This window comes from Octodon degus, unplaced genomic scaffold, assembly GCF_000260255.1.
Source record: "Octodon degus isolate 3935 unplaced genomic scaffold, OctDeg1.0 scaffold00004, whole genome shotgun sequence".
NCBI classification, from domain to species: domain Eukaryota; kingdom Metazoa; phylum Chordata; class Mammalia; order Rodentia; family Octodontidae; genus Octodon; species Octodon degus.
Window position 1 is genome coordinate 10,619,849 of NW_004524580.1, and position 23,921 is coordinate 10,643,769.

The 23,921-nt window shown below is 36.4% G+C and overlaps 1 protein-coding gene across 3 annotated transcripts in view; it reads left to right on the forward strand.

The window, feature by feature from the left end:
* Positions 1 to 23,921, forward strand: part of Tmtc2 (transmembrane and tetratricopeptide repeat containing 2) — a 434,585-nt gene that overhangs the window by 277,891 nt on the left and 132,773 nt on the right. For all 3 annotated transcript variants that reach the window (XM_004623764.2, XM_023716254.1, XM_023716256.1), the window contains 3 exons: positions 360 to 445; positions 1,328 to 1,512; positions 3,313 to 3,391. In XM_004623764.2, coding sequence (XP_004623821.1) covers positions 360 to 445; positions 1,328 to 1,512; positions 3,313 to 3,391 — 350 coding nt within the window. The remainder of the gene's footprint in view (positions 1 to 359; positions 446 to 1,327; positions 1,513 to 3,312; positions 3,392 to 23,921) is intronic.

Below are 23,921 nucleotides of genomic sequence, written 5' to 3' on the forward strand. Positions count from 1 at the left end.
AGACAGATTTCCTTTGTGAAGGATGGGAAAACGTGCATGCTCCTAAAAGAAATCCAGGTGGTTAGCAATTGTAGCGGGAAGGTAAAAGATGACTAGAAAGGGGAAAGTTCAGTGATTGGAGAAGGCTTTTGGAAATCCCTCTTAATGCTTTCTAATGGACCATAAATGCAACTGATACTTGTCCTGTATTTTCTCTCCTGAGGAATCATTTCCTTCTATTTAGAATTTACTTTTATAGTACCAGGTCAGCATTTTTATTGCTCTGCTAACCATTTTTATTTTTGGAATATAAAATAGAAATTTGTGGTTTAAGTATAATAATACATTCCCGGCTCTAAATTTCTGTTTTCTTCCTGCAGAGGGCTGCTTCTCCAGGAGAACAGCAGGTTTGCCGAAGCCCTCCATTATTATAAACTGGCCATCGGGAGCAGGCCCACCCTGGCTTGTAAGTAATCAAGTTTTGGGCTGGCTTGCTTGCTTTCTTTCTTTCTTTCTTTCTTTCTTTCTTTCTTTCTTTCTTTCTTTCTTTCTTTTTTTTGTGTATGTGTGTATGTTTTAGGGAAGGATTTACAGCATGTTCAGCGTCTCACTACTAGATTGAACTCATAGTGATCTGGCTGTTTACAGCCTCCCAAGAGCTGGGATTACAGGCTTGTGTCACCATACCCAGTTTCAATTGCCTTCTCAGCACTCCTGGGAGCAGGGCCGACACAGCAGATGCAGGGATTGAACCCTCAGCCCCTGCACCTGCTTGCAGGTACCTTAATCGACTGGGTTATTTGGCTTTCTTTTTAATACTCCTTTCCATCCATAAAAATTATGTTTGCAATTTATAGTCTCATGGAGATAACACTCAGTGCTCCTATTTCTGAGTATTTGTTGATCAAGGGACAAATCTCTAATGATGATATTTCTCATAATTTCATTCTGAGCGCCAATTCTAGTTTTAAAAATATTATGATAGGAACAACCTTTACACCACTAGATTTTTTTTTTTTTTTTTAAACCAGGAATTGAACTCAGGACTGCATTTGCCAGGCAGGTGCTTATACCCCTGAAATATCTCCCTTCTCCTTGACTAGATTTTAAGCTCAAAAATAGCTGGAGATATGGAAGCAGGAACTAGCTCAAGTGCAGATATTCATATTTTATAAGCTTGTCTCTTTTAGTAAGACTTGTAGTTTTTTCCACCAATATTGGTGACGTATTTGTTTCATGAATATAGATGTGTAATCAGAAATAATCCGTAAGCTAAACTTAAAGATAACTCCTTTATTATTTCTTGACTATCTTCCTCTGACACTCTGTTCCTTCTTTTTAACTGTAGCTGCGTATTTAAATACTGGCATTATTCTCATGAACCAAGGAAAGACAGAAGAAGCCCGGCGGACGTTCCTGAAGTGTTCTGAGATTCCGGATGAGAACCTGAAGGACCCGCATGCACACAAGAGCTCTGTCACCAGCTGCCTGTACAATCTGGGAAAACTCTATCATGAGCAGGGGCACTATGAGGTCAGCCTGCACCTTCTCTCTGTTTTTCTTTTCCCTTTTTCCATCAGGTCTCTCTCTCTCTCTCTCTCCCTCCCTCCCTCCCTCCCTCCCTCCCTTCCTTCCTCCCTCTCTCCTTTGTATTTCTACAGGGTCTCACTACACAGCTCAGACTCATAGTGATCCTCCTGTCTTTAGCTTCCCCAGTGCTAGAATTACAGGCGTGTGCCACTATGCGTGGACTCAGTGGCTGGCTCAGGGTACCCAGGGGCAGGGGCAGCGCAGCATCTATCGGGTCTTGATCTGTTCTAACCTACTTTTCATTCCCCTTCAAGCTTTGAAAAGCTACTACATGCCATCAAAACATTAAGGTGTATTCATATTAAAAGGGTTTATGATAAATCTGTGTACCAAAAAAACCCCTGCCAATTTCAACTCAGTGTCTTTCTTCCTTGTGAGTTCCTTAGAGCAGTTACAGAGCAGTGTATGGACACATATCCTGGACTCTGCGAAGAGGCAGGCCACATGTGGTGTTTCTCGAGGTTCTTCACTCACTAGCGATTTCATTATCCAAGACACTGTTTCTAGAACTTTCCCCATCCCTGGTATTTGCTGTTTTTGAAATATAAATTATTAGAATTTTGACTATTAAGATCATGATTAGATATAAACTTTATTCCCCTTAGAGCTTTAAAAAAACTGCATGTTAATATTATTACTGATTGAAGGGTGAGATCCTAGAATGCTGAAAGGCACGTTAGGAGGGACCCAGACCTCCCCCTTGCATGCAGGAGGCCTCCCTGCGGACGATGCCTGGGAAGTGTTCTTGAAAAAGACTGTGAATGCTGCATTTTAAATATAGTTATTATAGTGACAGAAACATAGCCACTAGGATCACACCTATCCCGTCATCCGTGCCCCTTTCTGAGCCAGCTCTGGAAGTCATTTTTGTGTCTTTAGTTGGGTGTCACGGCCTCCTCCACGCTTGCCTTGTGTGGCCCTCTTGACTTAGGGGAAGAGCTGGCGGCTGAGTGGTTCCGTCCGCACCGAGCCAGGTAAATGCACATGTGCCGTACTTTTCTAGGAGCCCACTGCCTGGGTGATGGCACACAGCAGCCACAGAGCAGCTTTGCTCACACCTGCTCACGAAGCAGCCGGAGCGATGGGGTCAGTGGAGTTCAAGCAAGAGGGGGTGCTCTTAGGGGACTTGATGACGATATGTCTTCTTTTGTAATACGTTTTTTAAATTAAATATTCATCATACATTTTGATCACACCATATATTTCTTCTTTCCTTCAAAATTTTCCCTCTGTACCCTTCCCCTATTTTTATACATTGCACTAAGACTGCAATGTGGGAGGAAGATAAGATATTTTAAATCATTGTATCTAGCAGTATTAGTGAGTCTCAATAAAGCTAGGAGCTTTATTGAGATTCAAGTGGTTTGCTTGAATTAACATGTCTACAGAATTTAGATGGCTAATGAGTCACTTTCAAGTCTAAAGTATAATTTTTTTTCCCTTTTTTTCCTTGGCTGACCTGTGTAAAACTTGAAAATTCATATAAAAGAGCTTTCCTCACATTTGACTTCTTGTTAAACTGAATTTATATATGACGTTCTTCACTGGTCTAGGCTTTTCCCTTTGTGAAATTAAAGTAGCATAATATCGAAGGACGGCTCAATTATTTTCCTCTAGTGAACCATTTAGAAATAGCCATGGATAGCTTTAACTTGGGGGAATATTATTATCTTATTTTCCATGAATATTGCTGTACTTTAATGATGATTTATCTTTTTGTTTTGTTTTTGCTTCTTAAATTAGGAAGCCCTGACTGTGTATAAGGAAGCAATTCAGAAAATGCCCAGACAGTTTGCTCCACAGAGCTTGTACAACATGATGGGTCAGTAAAACATTAATATTTTAATTGATATTTTTGGCACTGCAGGTTAATTAGAACGTGTGTTTGTGTTAATGTAATTGCAGTGAGTCTTATTATTGATACTAACAAACCTTGTTCAAAACAGAGTGTCACTTTCATATTCTCACAATACATTTGTTTTGACATGAGTAAAATAAAATCACTAATAGTGATTTCTTGTACAGTGGGCTGGTCCTAAAATTGTACACAGACCTCGCAAAACCTGTTGGGTCCCTAAGTATTAGCTAGACTCTAGAGAATGAAAAACTGATGTCTTATAGATGTGTGTTTTTTTCAATTATGTTTAAGGATGAATATTCATTCCAAAGAATTTATCAAATTGTGATTTTTTATTTTTATTTCTTTTTTTTAAGAGCAGAATTTATTTATAAGAGGAAAGAAACATCTATCCTTGAGAGAGGGACAGTGGGGGAGCCATGTAGGTTGCCCCGTTAGTCTCCAAAGTAAACTTGAGGGCTGGAGAGATAGCTCAGCGGACTAAGGTGCCTACTTAGGCAAGCTTAGGCAAGGGCAGGGACTGTGGTTTGATCCCTGGCAAATTGTGAAAAACAATACAAATTGTATGAAAATTGATACAAATTTGCAAATTTGTATCAAATTTACAAAATTGATGAAATTTGCAAAGCCTGATCTTCTCTTTTTATTTAATTTAGCCATTAAAATAAAGAAAATAGTGGTATGCATGTGGTATGCAGGTTGAGCCAACCAGAGTCCAGGTATAGTGGCGCACACCTGTAAGCCCAGTGCTGGGAAGGCTGAAAGCAGGAGGATCAACACAAGTCTGAGCTGCATAGTGAGATCCCGCAACAACCAAATACATAAATAAATAAATAAATAAACTTGTAATAATGTAGAGGTTCATGAACTTCTATAGAAGTAAAAGATGAGAACAACTGAGACAATTTGTATTGTTTTTCACAGATTAGGACTACAATCTCAGACTTTTTTCAGTCATATTCAAAAGAAAAAAAAAAAGACTAAAGATGGTAAATGTATTACTGTGTTTCTGTGTTAAATAATGACTTAATTCCCTTATCAGTCAGAAAACATGTAAATCTAGGGCATGGATTTTTCCAGGATTAAGAGGTAAAGTCCTTGAAATTCTGACGAAACACCTATCTTCTGTGAAGGATCTCTTACTAGTTTGTAGGAAATTGCTAGTGCAGGTGTATGCTGGTGGCCCCACTGACAGCCACCGATTCAGCATGTAGCTCTGGCAATTCTAAATATGAGGTGCCTGGGTGATGAATTAGCTCAGCTGCTTCCAGGCAACAGAGAGAAGGGCTACTTTTGTCCTCAAGCCAGGTATCGCTGTTTTTCAGAATGAAATTTGCAAAGCCTGATCTTCTCTTTTTATTAAATTTAGCTATTTCTTTATTTATAAGCCTGAAATACATAAAATTAGACTATGTGATCACTAGAATTACATTAATGCTTCCAAAACCTATGATTCTAGAAATATCACAGATCTGTATGCATTTTGCACGTTAAAAGTCTGAATCCTCCCCAAACTAGGAAACATTCACCTACAAGAACATTTACTACTTTTTTTCTAAATGACTAAAAATCTAGAAATGCTTCAGAGATACAATAGGGCATTTTTTTTTCCTTTTTCTCTTCATTAAATGAAGGGGAAAAGGGCTGGCCTGATAGCTCAGCATACTAAAGGCTGCTTAGGCAGAGTGTAGCGGCAGGGTTCGTTTCCCCCACTTGCCTTGCTGGGCCCACCTGTGGGGTGCACTGAGATGGATTGAGACTAGGTGTGGTGGCACACACCTGTAATTCCAGATCTTAGGAGGTTGAACACAGGAGAATCACTGTGAGTTGGATCTATGTAGTGAGACCCTGTAGACCCTGTAAATCCTGTCCTAATTACAAGAAATTAAAAAAGAAGAAAAAGAAGAAGGGGGAAGCAATTACAATTTAGAAATCCTTTTAATCTTCCTGGGCATCCCATCCCATTTGCCTGGTATCAGCAGAGGGCTTTAATGCTCACATTAAAGAGAACATTAGAAAATTTTTTGAGTGTATTTTAATCTTTGACATAATTATGTAAAGTCTAGTCTCGCCACCTGTAATTTTGTTCTCAAGCTTTCATAAATAAAACACTTTCACTGTCTAGCGTTTTATCATTCCACTGTCTAAATGAATAAAATATACATGTGCATAAAACATATACCTGTAATCTGTAGACCTGTCCATTGAATTAGCCTTTCTATTTTAATGCTGGATATTTTTCACATCAAAATAAATACTAAAGAGACTGCTTTCTCTGCCATGGCCTACGGAGGCACAGATTTTTTTCATTGTATGATTCTATTCCTAATTCTAGTGCTTTGGAAAACCTTGTTCCCATTTTCCTCACTTACCAAACAAAGCATCTTTCTTCAGATTAGGATTTGAAGTCCTTGGCAACAAACTGCATGTGTTGTCTTCCTTGGTAATGGGAAATGGTGGTGCACACTATAGTTGGGATTTCAAAGAATTCATTCATGCAATTATTTTAGGTAAATAAATTACATTGAAAATTCAGTTGGTACCTTGGGATTTATCTTTCAAATGGTTACACTGATGCTAAACACACACAGGCAGCAAAAGATAAGTTGTCCCTGGGGGTTATTGCTTATTCCTTTGTCTTATTTTCCATTATATAAGGAGATGGCGTCTTTGCCCATACTGAAAAGCACTATAACAGTTTCCTTCAGGAAGGTCCTAATACAATTTAAAATTCCGGATTTCTCCTATAATTATGGCAGTTGCCTTCTATTTAATTTTATGTGAAGATTTGTCAGCTGATTAGGTTTTATAGTTTCAGTTGTTCGAGAAACTATAATTTTCTCAGAGAGCGAGTTCACCTTCTAATCAAATGGGTTAGATCCCCTGAGTGTTTGCTTTAACTCCTAATACATTTTGATTAGCCTCCATTTGACAAGGAAAAAAATGGCCTAGGAGATAAGCTGCCCTATCAGTTCATCAATTTCATTAGTCTGTCAGCATGTGCTGATTATCCTATCAAGTTTATCAACAGCCCTGAATGTGTTTTCTAATTCTCACATTTACATATTATTAGTGCCCTTTAGGGATCAGTGATGGATTATAATGTCTGGCTAGATTTTCCCTGCGAGTACTCATTTTTCTCCTGTCTCCCTCATTTACCCCTTCAGGCCCACTAACCCTAAGCATTCATGTACCTATCTATCTATCTATCTATCTATCTATCTATCTATCTATGTATTTTTCCCCTGATTTTATTTCCTTTTCTTTGATGGTCAGAAACAGAGGAGTATACATGAAAGTATATAATTCTATTTGAATGTTATTATTAGCTTCATATCTAAATTTGCTGAATTTGCTATTGGAAAACACTATACTCCTTTGTATTTTCCCTGTGAAAATATTAGGAATTTACATCACTATATGCTACATTCTAGTTCATTTATCTTGGCCACCAACAAGCATATTTTTCCAGTTGGTGTATAAGTAGAAAATAAGTTCAATTAATGGGCTCCACAACTTAAAATTTCTGCATTTTTTTTAATGGTGCAATACAATAGAATTTTATTGCTTGTATATGTAAGAGTTTGAGGTTGGTGTTCTTATTGGCAGACAAATTTCCTCTGCAAGTGAATTACACATGTAGGCTCTTTCTATCTAGTACCTCTGTTATTCTCTCTCCATTCCAGCCCCCAGCTCATCCTATATCCAGCTGATAAAAATGATATGAGACATATTAGGTGCTTACCCTCGTAAAAGGCTTTGGATTGGATTTGTCTTTGTGTGTGTGTGTGTGTGTGTGTGTGTGCGCACGCGTGCACGCATCGCCAGTCATCAAACTCAAGGCCTTGTGCATGCAAGGCGAGGGCCACATCCCTGCCAAAAGACTTAGATGAGAAATGGAATGCAGAATTTCTACTTTGCTTCTGTCAACAACAGTGTACTCTCATGGCAACACCTAATGTAACTAATGTTAGGACATCTGCACTACTTTTGTGCCTAGCAAAAGGAAAAAAATACATTGAAAATTTCTGCATTTTGCTTAGACTGTTTTTAGTTTTATAGTGCTGGTTCAATTGTAATACTAAAAGAATTTTTAAAAGTATAACTTTTTTATTGTCTTTGATTCCATTCCACTAAAATGTTAGAGTAAAAATAATTGAGTATCTTCCTTCCCAGAATTAGGTGAACTACATCGCTGTAACACAAATCAGGTAGCTTAATATTATTTTATAAATAAACATTAAATTTGAGCCAAAGTCCTTGTAATTATTAACAAATGAAAATACATGAAATACTCAAAAAACTAATTCATAAAGGAAGTTGATTTTAATTCTGTGGGCATATGTCTTCTTGAGATAACAATTCTGGAATCATCATATCCCAAGTCAAACAGCAGAGGTTCACTTTACAAAATCTTTGACATGTTCTAGTTTTTCATGTTCTTGGGCAAACTACTTAATAAATTCCCCTAGCCCCAGTTTCCTTGTCTATAAGATATTGGTGGCAGCATCTGTTTGGAAGTGGATTAAAAATTAAGATAATGAAGATAAAACATCTTGGCTCAATGTTTTATGACATGACCTTCCATTGTCATCTCCATCACTCTCTGGGCTCTGAGCTCCAAAGTGGATGCTGGCGATGCCTGTCTGCTCTTTCTGTCCATAGCTGTAAGATTATTTTTTCACACTGAGGGCCAGCTTTACATTCTCACTAGAGATCCTGTTCAGTTCCATCTTGTCTGGAACTGTTGTAGGCTTTTCCACAGATTTTTTTCATTTCTCTCATCAATCTCTGCCAGAATTGCTCTTTTATCAGTAATTAACTAAAAGTGAAATATCATGCTCAGTTTATGTCAGTTAATCTGATTTCATTAGCAGAGCGCTCCTTTTAAATAAAATTGTCGTGTTGAGGATGCTTTCTTCTCCTTTTGCTGTTATGATATATTTTTCCTCTAGAGTTAGTCAAAGCCATTCTTTACTGTGATAACCATTATTGGATACTATTTTTTTGATTTCAGTTTCTTTTCCTCTTCAAGCTTAAGAGTTTTAAAATCATGGAATATTAAAAATAGAAGATTTCATATCTTAAAAATTCTCATAGTCTGTCTCTCAAGGTAGCCAATTAATACCCCCTAAAGTAAGTGTGTATGTTCAGGATTATAGTTTGTATTAGGACTGGAAATTCAGTGTCTTGACTTTAAGTCAGTTATTTTTTTTTCTAGTTTGGCTTTGTCTGCTGCATAAACTTTATGTTCTTTTTTTTTTTTTTTTTTTTACTTTATGTTCTATAGTATAATAAAATAGTTTTCCTTCATAAGGTTAACATTCAGTAAAAATAAATAAAAGACCAAAGTTTTAACTATTTTTAAAAAAATCCTAAAAACTGTGGTTTCCTTTCATCACAAATGCATTAAATATTCAGTTTAGTAAAATTTTCAGTGCAGGATAGTTTTTGAACATCTTTGATATATCTTTTTTTCTGTATAATTAGTTCCCTTGTTATATTTACTTCAATATTACTTTTGTATGATCCTAAAGAACTATAGGGAACTATATAGGCTGTGACTTCCAGAAATTTTCATCCTTTTGAGCTCTCCAGTCCCAAAGGTCATTTTAAGCCTATTTACTACTTAAAATAAAATTACTCAGCTTTTTCATTACAAAGCAATTGTTGGGTTTAATTATGCAAGTGATTTAGGCCATTTCATCCTGGTAATATATCTTGAAAACAAAGGAGAATAACCTGTTGTATACAATAAGGTAGAACCTAAGGTCAGTGTCACCTCATTGCAGTTTATAATCATGGTGGTACAATAAATATTGTTCTTTGAAGTCACCAGTGCTGAGTGCAAAAAATTATTTTTATACTCAGTGGCATGATATGTAAATAGTCACTGTGGTTCCTGCTTTCATATAATTCCTGGGAGATTTTGGTTGATACAGAGCTCTTTCTCGCCTTAATAAAGAAATACCTAAACATAAACTAGAAAACTAATATTCTCTCACCTTGAGAATATTTTGTAACTGTGCAGAATATGCTATACAATCAGAATGAAACAAAATAAGTACAAACAACAAAGGATTTATAATTTTGATTATGATACTTTTACCACAATTGGCATCTATACTCAGTTTCCTGTCCTCTAAAAAATAGGACTTTAAAATATGCAAAATAGGGAGCCAGGAGATGGCTCAGTAGAATAAGTGCTTTGCTGGCGAGTGTAAGGACGTGAGTTCAATCCCCGGTTCCGCCAAACAAATGAATTAATTAATTAATTAATTAATTATGCAAAATACATTTATCTTAGGAAGCAAGAGATCATATTCTTTTTTTTTTCAGAGCAATTGCGTGATAATAGCCCATTGTTTTTGCTGCCTTATTTGCCATTCATTTCATCATAATGTTTTATTTTCTTCTGATAATTACTAGGGTGTTTATTTGTTTGTTTTCATCTCTGTAAACTTTTAAATCTTAGTGCAATATTGCAACAGGCATTTTCTTTCATTGACTTCCATCCAACAAATCTTTTACCTAAGTTTGATGTTGAAAATAATGTTTTTCTCCTCGTAGTTCCAAATATGGCTGGAATCTTTTGATTTGCTTTTTAGCTCTTTAATGAAGCTCATAATTATGATAGTTTTTTCCAGTTATTCGCAGCAAATAAGAAAAGAAACAATGGGAAGACCATTAATTTATGAGGGCAATTTTTATTTAAAAACCTGTTCAAATTTTACAATTCTGTTTTTCCTTCCTTAAGGAAGGAAAAGTGTTATAAATGACTGCCCATGATCTCTAGGTACTTTACTATCATTTATGTTTTTAAAAAAAAAAGAAAAAAGAAGAAGAAAGTATAAAAGGTTGGTGCTGAATGCACCATTTGAAAAGAAAATACAAAAATTCTCCTGTGAAAACCCATCTTAGCATTATTTGAAGGAAGTACGCGATATGCTGGGTCCCAGTTGGTAGAATGGATTCAAAAGAAGCCCATTTTTTTCTTTCAGTCTTCCATGTGGCATGTATCTTAGCTGAATCATTTACTTTTATTGCTTTATTTTCTCTGTGTGTGTTACTTCACCTTATTTTATATGTAATTTAGGGTGAGGACATTCAGAACGATTTTTACATGGTAGTTTATATGTTTAAGGTTTCTTCTCTGAATAGCTATATAGATTGCTAAAGCCATTTAACATATGTTGACTGTGAAAGATGATTTTTAACTGTGTGAGAATTTGAACTTCACATCTTTAAAGTGTAGGAAGTATTAACACTTCAGTAGTGTTAAGCTTTTTTGAGTTCTGGCGATTTTCCTATGATTGCTTAGGAACTGGCACTCCTGAAAAAAAATGAGTGAGTCAGTCTTGTGGATGTAAGTATGACCGTATAATTGGATTAGCCACTAATCTATGTGACTCCCTAAAGGACATTAACTTCTAATTGTTAAAATAAATCTACTCAATTAGAAAAGACGAGACCAGGAGATGAGGGCCAGGTATGTATAATTCACCAGCATAGAAAGAAAAAAATATGCATTTGAGAGATTTTTATAAATAACCAATAAGACAAGGAATTCACAAAATTTTGGCTATATTGAAAAACTGAATGTGCATCATGTATGAATAAAAATTGCAATTGTTTCTCGTAAGGGTTCATTTCTTATGAAAATACAGTGATCTATTTTCTTTTAACCATTCTTGTTTGATAAAAATTCTATATCATCTACTGTGGTTCCAGACTTTATTATGGTATACTTTACACTACAAAGGGCAGTTCAGCTTCATTAAATAGGCAATATATTTTGTTTAAAGTTTCAATTAAACCCAGGGTCAGAAGATATATGGTCCCGACGGGGACTATGGACACTGGAATGCCAATGGTATGGTGGCTTAAGGATCATGCTTCGGTCTCGGTGTCACTTACTTTCCTGGAAATCCGATATGAGGCAGTTGATTATATTTCACTGCTATTAAAACCACATAAGCCCACCTGTTACGTTAATCCATATTTTAGCCAATTTCATGGTAGAGACTAAAGCTTAAAACTGTATTTTTAAATCGAATTACAAGGGAATGAATAGCCTCAAATTAATACCTAATTATATCCTTCTTACTCCCTTGTTCACAAATAGTTCCAATGTGTTCTGCTTGAAAAATGTGTTTCATTGAGTAGAAATAGATGAGAAAGTCATATATATGTATATTTTTTCTCTTTTGTTCACTCATTTGTTGGAGTGAACCTTTTCCTAGTAGTAAATACAAGTTAGACAAGTTAGATAATGGTATGCATACCTAAGAAATTCTTTAACTGGATGTCAAAAAGTCACTCTAAAAGTCATCAGCTTTGATACCATGTAAATGAACATAGTCATGGGGAAGAAGAGAATTTTGTGTGAAATATGCAATCTTGAAAATTAATGTCAAGGAAATGAGAAGTTGTTTATTGCACATTTTAGAATAGGCAGCTGTAGGGGCAGAAAAATGATACCCTTTTTCACCAACTTAATTGTCACAGCTGGCACTCAGGCAAGAGAGGACATTATGAGGAAAGTGCGCCAAATTTATTTCCTCGGTTTTATGTAAGTAGGAGCCTTCAGAATGCAGATTGAAAGTTCTGGGGAAAAAAATTGTTTTTATGCTTAGATTTGAGGAAGAATGTGAGCAGTGTAGAAATGAGATCTGCAGAAGATTAGGCTCCAGGGATGACAGACCAAGTGGGAGGCACACACGGGCTTTGGCTTGGAGTCTTCTCTGCCTGTCTGGTGCCTTCTTACCCTTCTTTCTGGACGGGACATGATGACACTGAACCCAAGGAAGCAGAGAGAAGAAAGAGATGGACCAATGGACCAGTGTGTGTGTGTGTGTGTGTGTGTGTGTGTGTGTGTGAGAGAGAGAGAGAGAGAGAGAGAGAGAGACAGAGACAGAGACAGAGAGACAGAGAGAGACAGAGAGGGAGGAAGGGAGGGAGGGAGGGAGGGAGAGAGGGAGGAGGGAGGGAGGGAAACAGAAGGACAAGCAGGGGCTGGTGAGATGGCTCAGTGGTCTAAAGTACTTATTTAGAACAAGCTAAGCTAAGCAAAAGCACAGCAACCACGGTTCAATCCCCAGCACCACATGCCAGCCAGCCCTGCCCCCTGGTGAGCTGAGCTGACACACACAAAATAAATAAATAAATAAAAAATTAAAAAAAAAAAAAAAAGGGCAGGCAGAGAGTCAGGTGGAGAGTACAGAGACATTGAATCCAGGGCCTTCCTTCTGAGCTCCATTCTAGCCCTTTTAAAAAACTTTCTTTTCCCCTACATTTTGAGATAGGGTTTTGCCAAGGCACTAGATTACCCAGGCTGGGTATAAGTTGATTACCCTCCAACCTCAGTCTCTCAGAGTGCTGCCTTTACAGCTGTAGGTCTGAGATTGACCTTTCTAGGTCTTATAGATTGCTTGCTTCTGAAGAGAAGAGTTCTGAGTTGATACAACATGTTAGGGAATAGGAATTCTAGTTTCTATGGTGTGAGAAGAGAGAGAGAACTGGAAATGATAAGAAAGACCTTGCTTCTAGAGTTCTTTTTTTTTTTTTTTTTTTTTTTTTTTTTTTTTTTTTTTGCTTCAGTTCAAGCCTTACTTTGGGAGTATTATATTCCAAGCTTCAACATGAATCAGAGAAATTTAGTTTAAATTTAAGTGCATTACTAATTCTATGTGTTTTGCTGTGTGTGTATTTATGTCTCCTTTTCCTAATAAGTAGAAAAAAAAGTTGTTTTCTGCATAAAAATCTCATTTAGCTTTCCAAGTGAGCTGTTATTTAGTTTTAATTTTATCTACATTGATAGAAACCATTGCCTTATTCAAAATGAGTGAAGAATGAAAATAGAGCAGGCAGTGTTTTGTTCCAGAATGCGAGTTGGTTTTGGCAACATGTTAATTATGGAAATGGAATTTTGTTTGCTTATGTAGTTTTTTATGTAAAATCTCCTCTTCAAGTATTCATTTGAAAATAGGGTAAATTTTATAATTTCTAATCCGCCTTAGATAATAACACTAATATAGCAATTTATAGTACATCAATTATTCATTGCCAACTATAGCGACATATTCCTTGATCCAATAATTGCATGAAATACAGTCCTTAAAAGAGTTATTTTTCAATTTTTAAAACTGAAAATGTTCCCTTAACTCTTCTAACAATAGGAGAATCCCTTCTCCTCTTATTGTAGCTGTTTAATCCTAATTCTGTGACTGCTACTTTGTTCATTAATTCTTTTCAGGTTAGTTTAACATTTACTTGTTGTTTTCTTGCCTCTGGTATAAACCTTGTATCTTCCTAAAAGTGAAATAAGCTTGCTTTTAGTAGTCTCTTAAGCAGTTCCATAATATTAAGCTATTTCATTTACTCCATTAGTATTCTCAAGGGCACAGTATTATGCTTTGGGGAGAGACATCCTCATAAGAGCACATGAGTACACACACGGGCCCATGCGCACATTCACTTCACATGCACAGGGTCTCACTATTTTTTTAATATCCCAAACATCTAATAGGATTGGCTCCAACCTTTGTGGATTGATTGTTTTAGAGATTTATTGCCTCGCAGATATAAAGGAAAGTGATCAGCCTAGAGAATTTCAAGATCACCAGTTATAGGTAGAGAAATATTGACACAGGCTCCTAGCTTCTTTCCTAGTTAAATTTTGATGGCACATCAGATGTTTCCTGTATATAACCTATTTCCTAGAAATAAAACCTCAACTTTCACTCAAATGTAACATTTTTTGATGATTCTTGTTTTTTTTTGAAACACTCATTCAGTTTTTCTTCCTGTGTTTCCTTTTTTTAGTTTAAAATTTGTTTTAAGGCTGGGGAGATAGCTCACCATCCAAGTGCCTGCCTAGGAAGTGCAAAGACCAAGGTTCAATTCCCCGATGCCCTGCTGGCCACTGCAGCCAGGCGTGGTGGCGCATGCCTGTAATCCCAGCACTAGTCCTTGCTGTGTCTCAAGACTCTGTAACAAATAAATAAATAATCAAAAAAAAAAAAAAGTTAAAAGTCTTATTTTCAAGTTTCAGGACTTTTAACCCCTTTAATGTAATATTATAGGTTATAGTTAAGAGGCTACTGTTGAACTTCTGTATATGCTCCTTAATTTAAAACTTGGAAATATTGGGCCAGCGAGATAGCTCAGTGTGGGACCGGGGTTCCACCTCCAGCACCACATGTGCACAGGCCCACCCTGGGCCTGCCTAGCCAGCTGCTGAGTCCGGTGTGGTGGCGCACTCCTGTAATCCCAGCACCAGGGAGGCTGCAAACAGGAGGATCACTATGAGTCTGAGCTGCATAGTGAGACCCTGTACCAGATACATTTTTTAAAAAAATCAAAGCTTGGAAATATTTCACTTTGCTTCCAGTCCTTCTGTTCCAGTAAAAGTTCTATTTATTAGTTTGTCCTCACATATAGTAACTCCCAGTAATTATGTGGGGGTTTTTGTGTGTTTTCCCTATTCTCTCTAGTAGTCTTTGAATATGTGTATTCAGAACCAATGCATTTGTGACAGCTGGACTCTATTACTTTATAAGCATAAGATGGGGGAAAGATTTGAAATAAAAATTATTCACAAAATCTCACAGTTAAAAGTTATAGAAAGTGTGTAGCATAAACATATTAAAAACAAAAGTCAGGCTCCCTAATGGAAGTATATTAATGTTAACACTGAAATAAGAAGTGATAATTAAAATCACAGCAAGTTAAATTTTTTCATATAATTCATCCTGTTATGTGGTTCTGGTTGATTACAGAGTCTAAAAAAAGGATTTACTTGGAAATCTCTCTTCAGTGATGTACTCAGTAAAAATGTACCATCCAAACAAAATTGATATCAAGTATGATCATTTATCTGCTCTTTACTGTGGATTGTTCGGATCCAAAGGATTTGGGGCTTAAATTAGAATACAGATGAAGGGATCAAAAATTACATGCCCGATTCCAGACACGTTGTACTCTAGTTTGGGAATCAAAAGGATTATGATTGCTGGAGTAGATCCTATAGATACAGAGAAAGTATAGGGGCATTTGAATATGTACAAAATAAATAAACACTAATTGTAGTGTTTAAGCTTGAATATCAATTTGATTGGCTTGGGAAGCACTCCTATTAGTGAGACACTCATCAGTGTGTCTGGGTGTGTCACGGTGGCCTGACTGTGGCCATCTATCCTGTCCTTGGCCCTTGTTTTCACCATTTCTTCCCTAGGGCTCTGTTTCCTGCCTTCTAGGAAGTAAGTGTCCTTAACCACAGTGCTTCTGCTGTGGTGTTTGTGCTTTGGAAACACCCAGCCAGGGGCTGAAACCTAGGATACTATGAGGGAAAAGTAAACCTCCCCTCTGTTAATTTCCTGGTGTCAAGCATCTTGACACCAGGAAAATACATTAATTATGTAAGCTGAGCTAATATGTTAATTGTTCCACTGGTTTGATACAGGCTCACGCTAAGCAGTCCATGCCAGCCTTAAGATCTCAATGAATCCCATGCCTACTTTGACGAATTTGCTATCTTTGTTCTTCATCCTTCCCAGTGCTGAGATTACAGAGTGCGCTCCCCAGCCTGGCTCTGCATGCTTAATCCTGAATAGGGAGACTCAGTTTTGCAAAAGTTCTCTTTTTATAAAAGTGATTCACGTAATTTAAGGCAGCAGCAATAAGCATTCCAAAACCAATTCTATCATAAACTTGAAAAAATTGTTCTAATAGTCTAATGGTCTAATGAAAGTAACAGGAAAATAAAGCCAAGGAGGCTCCAAGCAGAATAGTGGTAGATGAGACTTTGCTCTTCTGGAGATTGAAATATTGGAATAAACTAGCTTGATTAGAATAATGCTTTATGGGCATAAGATTAGGAAACCAGAACATAAGACAATGTGTAGGCCATAGAAGCAGATCAAAACCTATGTAAGGTTTGTGCAGATAACAAATGTGGAATTAAATATTTAAGAAGAAAGGAAATTATTTTTATAAAATGATCCAGGGTAATTAAATGTTTATATAAGAATAAAATTAAAAACTTGCTTTATGCCATATGGCAAAATATATTTCATATGGAGTAAGCAGCTAATTTTAATAATGAAATGATTTAATTAGAGAAAAATATATTATCTCTGTGATATATACTAATAGAATATTTTGGGGTATAAATGGTAGTCTATGAATCCTGCTGTTCATTAATTCTAAACTTATAAAAAGTGTGTGTTTAAGAAAAAGATAGATACAGGACTGGTGAGATAGCTCAGCGATCTAAAGCTCCTGCTTAGGCAAGCTTAGGCAAGCACAGGGACCCGGGTTCAATCCCCTGGCACCACATGCTGTGCCAGCCCACCCAGGGCAGGCTGAGCTGGCCACAAAAACAAGAAAGAAAAAGATAAATACAAAAGAAGATAATAATTGCTAAAGTAAGGACTGTAGGTACATGATAAACTACAAGAGAAGATAAATTGAATAAACAATAAAAATACAATAAGTCCCCAATTTACAAACATTCATGTTGTGAACTTTCACAGAAACAAATGCATCTCATGAGCCAGCCAGATAGCTCAGTGGATTAAAGGGCCTGCTTAGGCAGATGCATGGACCAGGGTTCATCCCTGAGTGGCGTTCGGCTCTGCCCCCGAACTGAGACTGTGTCCTGAGACTGTGATTGAGTGTGGACATGGTGTCTTGTGCCTGTTATCCCAGCGCTTTGGGAGGCTAAAAACAGGAGGATCACTAGGAGTCTGATCTCTAGTGAGATCCTGCGGACCCTGTACTAAAATACGTTAAAAAAAAACAAACAACAAACAAACGGGTCTCACATTAGGAACATTCATAGATATGAACATATTGCAGAAGGAGCTCATGTTCCTGCCGACATTGTCATCGCTGGGCTTCTGTGTGCTCAGTCATAGCTTCGGGTGACCAGATGCGTAAGGAAACGCAGTGGTGGTGTGCAGGGGACTGCTAGAAAGTGCAACACAATGTGCATCGTAGATTTGGTTCAAAAGTGTACGTAAGACTCACATTTTGGGCTTACGACTACAGCCAGTTTAGGGCTGTTCTCTCCAAGTGGACTGTTCATAAGTCAGGAACTTACTGTACTGATCTTGTCGAGAAAATAGCAAAGGAAGCACAGTTTTACTTCACATGACAACACTAAAAGGAACTTAGAACTTGCAAAATATTCATATTTTGTTGATTTTTTTTGAAAATGTAAATTTAATTCTTGAAAACATTCAAATTTTGTCAGCAGCTACCTATGGGTGGTACAATTCCACTTTCTAAAAATAAGACCTTTCTGTGGTGAATAGATATAATTAGCATTTTCTCATTTGTAAATGATGAAACTGAAGTCTGATCAAATAATTTCTGGCTCAATACAGTTAATTAGTAAAAATGACAGTTTAAAACCAAGCTACTGGTAATGGGGAAGTAGCTCAGTAGAATAAGCGCTTGCCTGGCAGGCGCAAGGACCTGAGTTCAATTTCTGGTTCCACAAGAAACAAACAAACAAAAAAACAAAAAAACAAGCTACTAAGATTAGTGCTACAGCATTCAGTAACCTAGGTTTGATCCCCAGCAATGCTCCAAGCAAATAAACAGACTATCTAAATATTGTGTTGGTGTATAAGAGGTGGTGGTGGACCTGTGGCGCGTATGCTGCAGCTGGCTGGCTGTTGTCATGGAAACGTCGATGAGGTTTACCATCACTGGTATGTAATTAAGGATTTAGTACTGCACCATAATTTTGATAGGTAAAATAAGTTGATCAATCAGTCAATTGATAAAATATTGTTATTTTATATAGAAAAACTAGTTCCTAAGAAACAAATTATAAAAAACATAAAAATAACTTTTCATGAGAACTTTGAATATTGCTACAAGTGTTCATTGAAATATAAAAGGCAGCGCATTAAAAAATCTGTATAAAATCACTGAAATATACCTGTATATATATATGTATATATGTATGTATATATATGTATATGTAGATATATATGGCATTTCTTTAAAGTATGATGAATAGCTTAGCAATCAGTAGTTCCTTCATCCTGAAATTTGAGAAAGTACAAAGATTAAGATACAATGCCTGTGTCCCGTAGCAATCCACCCTAAATTTAGCAGTGTTAGCAGTGAAGCATTTCATACAAGTCCCCATGCTTTTTAATTTTTGAGTCCATGTTAGTACTACAATACGAGGAGGTTAATTTTTTGAAATTGGTAAATACACTTAATATATCTTCAATTCTGTTACTTCCTAATCTTTCTTTCTATGATCTTGCTAATCCACATCCCCCATCCAAAAGTCTTCCTCCTAGTTTTTTTTAATCATTTCTCACTTATTTTTATCAGTTTATGTGGTTTCTCATATAAGAGAAAACATGTGATATTAAATTTCTGAGCCTGGCTTATTTCCCTTGATATAATGGGCTGTACTTGTATGCTTTTTCTTGCAAATAATGTGTTTTCGTTCTTCTTTATGGAAGAAGATATTCCATTGTGTATACATAGCATGTTTTCTTTATGCATTCATCCATTGATATGCATCAAGGCTATTTCCTCAATTTAGTGACTGTAAATTACACCACTATAAATACACACACACACACACACACACACACACGTAGTGTACTACACTGTAGTGTGCTCAATGTATACAGGAGTATACATTCAGGATGTATACATATTTTCAGGAATGTATACAGGAGTGACAGAGCTGAATCAAGCAGTATTTCTCTGATTATTACTTGGAGAAATCGCCATGCGGATTTCTATACTGAATGCTGTAGTTTGCATTCTCATTAAAAAGGTAGAATGTAAACTGTTCCCTTTGCATCCTGGTGAACGTTTACTGTTCATATTGGTTCAGCCAATCTGATTGGATGAGATGAAATCTCCAAGTAGTTTTCACCTGCATTGCTCTAATGAGAAGCTCCCATTTTTGGGGTACTGGGGAAAAAATACTATACACAATATTTTACAAAAATGAGTTTTTTCCTTAATGTGACTGGTAGTTTTTTAATAAACTTATGGGACTTTTATAAACCCTTAGGGGATAGCTGATACATGCAATTGATATTGCCCATGTTTGTCAGCATATATCACTGTGTTAGTATTATGATTTTTGTTTACAACCATTTACCAACTGCATTATTATTTACTTAATATTTTTCTTCATTTGAACTATAGTATCTATAAAATTGCCATTTTGCTATAGATTCAATGAAGTATATTATTGTTTTTTTTTTAATGTATTTAGTACAGGGTCTACAAGGTCTCACTACACAGATTACACTTGTAGTGATCTTCTTGTTTTCAACTTCCCAAGAGCTGGGATTATAGGCGCACACTACCATGCCCAGTCTCAGTAGCTGTTTCAGCATGACCTGAGGGTGGGGCTGGCATAGCACAGTGGAGATCAAACTCTGGTGCCTGCATCTGCCTAAGCAGGCGCTTTAATCAGCTGAGCTATCTAGCTGGCTAATATATATATATATATTTTTTTAATTAATTTATTTATTTTTTTGTACCAGGGATTGAACTCAGGACCCTACACTTGCCAGGCAAGCACTTATTTTACTGAGCTATCTCCCCAGCCCAGTATATTGTTATTATTATTATTATTCTTTTAAATACGTTTTTATTTTTTCTTATGAACAAAAAATCAAATTTGAGACTTATTGGTAGATATATTTGTCACTAGATTGTCAGGTTTATGAAGGCAGTAGTGAATGAGAGCTGGTTATTACCTTTATGTCTACTGTGTATTATTGATATTGGCTAAGCTAAGTTGACAGACCAGTTATCAAGATTTTTTTAAAGGCAGTTAGCAATTACATAGGTGAGCCAAAGATAATCCCTTTTGATAAGGATGCTCACTGAAGTATTTTTTTATTTGAGAATCTATACTGAGTTTTAATTACATGTTCTACTATGTGCTCTATTTTTATCTTCAAGTAGGAGCTGCCCGGTAACTCGAGATACAGCAATCAGCAAGCTTTGGACTCTTACATCATCAATAACTCAATACTTTTTCCTCGAGGAGTTAGCCTTTGCCTGGCTTACTTAGACTTGGGGCTTTTTAGGGAGGAAGAATGACATTATTTGTTTTACATCTGAAACTGGTTTGTCTCTACCTGAAGCCAGCCTAAAGACATCCAAATCCCTTTTGTCTGTGAGTGAATTGTAAATAAATCTGGGTGATGAACCTGATAGCTGTATCATTGCATAGCAGATCTTCTCATTTTTGTGAAACTGCCTCGATTATGTCATTTTTTTTTTTTTTTGCAGTATGGGAAGGAAAAATAGACATCATCGCTTCTTTCCTCCTGGGTAATAGAAACATTTTTTTTCTATTAAGAAAAATTACAGTACCCAAAAAGATGAATGCTTCCCCCCACCCTGTTGCTGACCAAGTATCTTTACTTCCTTATTGAACTTATCAAACTTCCTTTTCCTATGGCCATTGCCTTTATGGAATTTTTAAATGATTTTAGTATTTCAATGAAGCCTGAAGAATTAAGCATGCACCAGTGTTCCCTAGGAGCAAACTCACTGGTGATACTTTCTGAAGTCCCCTTTAGGATTGGTTCCGATAGAATTGGTGTAGAATGCTGTATGTAGTCCAGACAGCCGGAGATGACAGGAATCCTGGGCTTGGCATTTATTTGATTTTTATCTTTAGCAGGTTGCTTAAGCTCAGTGAGCCGTAGTCACTTCATTTGTAAAATATGATGATGTGAATTATAGCATCAGGCTAATGTAAAGATAATATATTGAAGATGTTGGTAGATAATAAATAAACCTTAACAGACAATACAGTGCCAAAAAAGAAGGATTTGCAGGCCCTGAAGTCCTTTTAGGAGAGGATTATTAATTGTTCAAGTCACTTCTCATTCCTGCACCTCTTTCCTCCTCCATTAAATGGGTCCTCTTAGCCCTGAATGTGGATAAGCCATGTTTGGCTCCTCCCCTCCAGTGCCAGCGACACCTCAAGTTTCCATCTTGTTTATATGTTGCCTTCTTTACAAATGCAATTTGTCTGTGATTATTTGTTTTCATTCCAGATTTTTAATCTGGATTTCATTACCATGTTTATAGATGTTTTGTGTTAAAGAAAACCCTAAGATCCCCGTGCACCTTACATGCCACATATTTTACTCATAAGACTCGAATAACAGAAGCCAGGGAGATGGCGCAATAGAATTAGCGCTTCCCTGGCAGGCACAAGGGCATGAGTTCAATCCCCGGTTCTAAAAAAAAAAAAAAAAAAAGAATCGAATAACATATATGTAGGAAGCATCTTTAAAGCTCACCTAGAATTTATTGTTGCTCTTCTTTGTTCTGTTACTACAATAAGTAAGTCACAGGCAAAGTAAAATGAACCTGCTGGCCAATCTGTGACAGCTCGAAAACAATTTTCTATGAGTGAGAGAGTATAATTTTCACCTGAGCTGGAGAGATGGAAAGTTTTTGATTATTCTCTACCAGCTCATTAAAGCAGCGTGTTGAGGGCTGGCGGTCCTGGGTTTAAATTGTAGCCGTACCGCTCTGCATGTTTGTAATTTTTGGTGTTTGCCTACTGTGCTTCTCCTTTTTATCTGTAAATCCAGGTAGTGACATTCCCTAATACTTAGTGAAATGCATATGTGAAGATTAAAAATAGATTTTATCTTGCATGCATTCTATGAATATTTGACTTATGATTGGGTAGGACTGAGAGAGAAAAAATTCTACATCTCCAAAAATATAGAGTAAGACTAATAGTAAATGGAAATAGACATTTGTTCCCTGTCCTTTGCCTCCCTACTGCATAGCACGTACTTAGCTTATGATTGTTGATGGCATAATTTTTAAGATATGCAGGGTGATTATATAGAGTTTTATACAATACAATGAACACTGCCCAAGTAGGTCAATTTAAATCTTTTTTTATATATTTACCATGATTACATTATATTATTATAACCCCTTAATATTTTCACATTTCATAAGCTTTACAAACTAATAAGTTACTTGTGAGTACTTACTGAGGGGTTTGAGCCATCCACTCATTATTTAGCAAATTGATAACTGATTTCAAATTAGGTATTAAAAATGTTCAATTTCTGAAAATTAAAAAAAAACCCACACTTGTACATTCTGTAGTGATTTTCAGAGATTAACTGAAGCAATTTTTAGACTTTAATAAAGATTTGAATTGTAAGAACTCTCTAAACTTAAGGTTCTCTAATTTTTTTTCTATAGAGAAGAGCTGCTATTATTCTAAATATCAGTTAATTATTAAATAAGAGTGGAAGCTATATTACATTAATATAGCTATATTAAAAGATTCATTAGTTATATAGTTTTCAAAATTTGACCTGTGAGCTTCCAAATAGCCCAAGTAGGGGCCAGGGAGATAGCTCAGTAGAATAAGTGCTTGCCTGGCTAGCACAAGGGCTTGAGTTCAATCCCCGATTCTGCCAAAAGAAAAAAAAAACAAAAAAGGGACCCATAATGGAAGATCATCTTCTCTTTGGCTTTGCAATCCCTTTTATAGGCATGTAGTTGAATATAATTTATCACTAATTGTTGTAAAAACTTCAATACTGTAGTATTTTGGCATCCTTTCTGCCATGGAAATCATATTTAGTATTATTTTAGTATAAAGAAGAGATTTTCTTTCCAGTCTTTTGACTTTGCATCAGTATTTCTTGCTCTAAGCCTGCATTGTTTATTTTATGAAAAGAGTGAACAAAGTTTCATAACCAAATAATAAGAGCATAACAGCAGTTAGTGCACTGTGAATTGCTGCCTTTACCTTGTCACTCAGAGCACAAAACACGATCAGTCTTTCAAATGCCAGCGTTTTCATACTACATGGAAAACATTTTTTCAACTATCGTTTTTATAATAATACAATTTTTTTTTATTCCGGGGATTCAACTCAGGACCTTGTGTTTGCCAGGCAGGCACTTATGCTGCTGAGCTATCTCCCTAGCCCCTAAAGATTGCTCTTAAAACTAGAAATACATACATATACTTGAGTAGATAGCATAAATTTTTCTACATATTACCTATTTGTCACCTACATTTTTTACTACCCTGCCAAGCAAAGGGCATTCAAAAGGTCAGGAGACAAACCAATATCATTCATCAGACATATTTATATTGACTTTGCTAAGCTAAAAAAAATATGAATTTTTTAAAAACAGCAAGTTGTTTGAAGCCAAAAATATTCCAGCATTGTGGTGATACATTTAGGAAAAGCCTCCATGCTCCAAATGGGAAAGGCTGTCATGTACATAATGAATTCAGCAGTGAGGACCTGTCCGTGGAATAGTTTTTTGCTGTTGTTGTTTGTTTATTTGTCTTGCAGTACTGGAGATCGAACTCAGGACCTTGTGCTTTCCATGCAGGCACTTAGGCCGCTAAGCTATCTCCCCAGCCCTGACCTGTACGAAAAATAGTGCAAGTTACCAGTCTGGTTCCTGGTCTGTGAAAC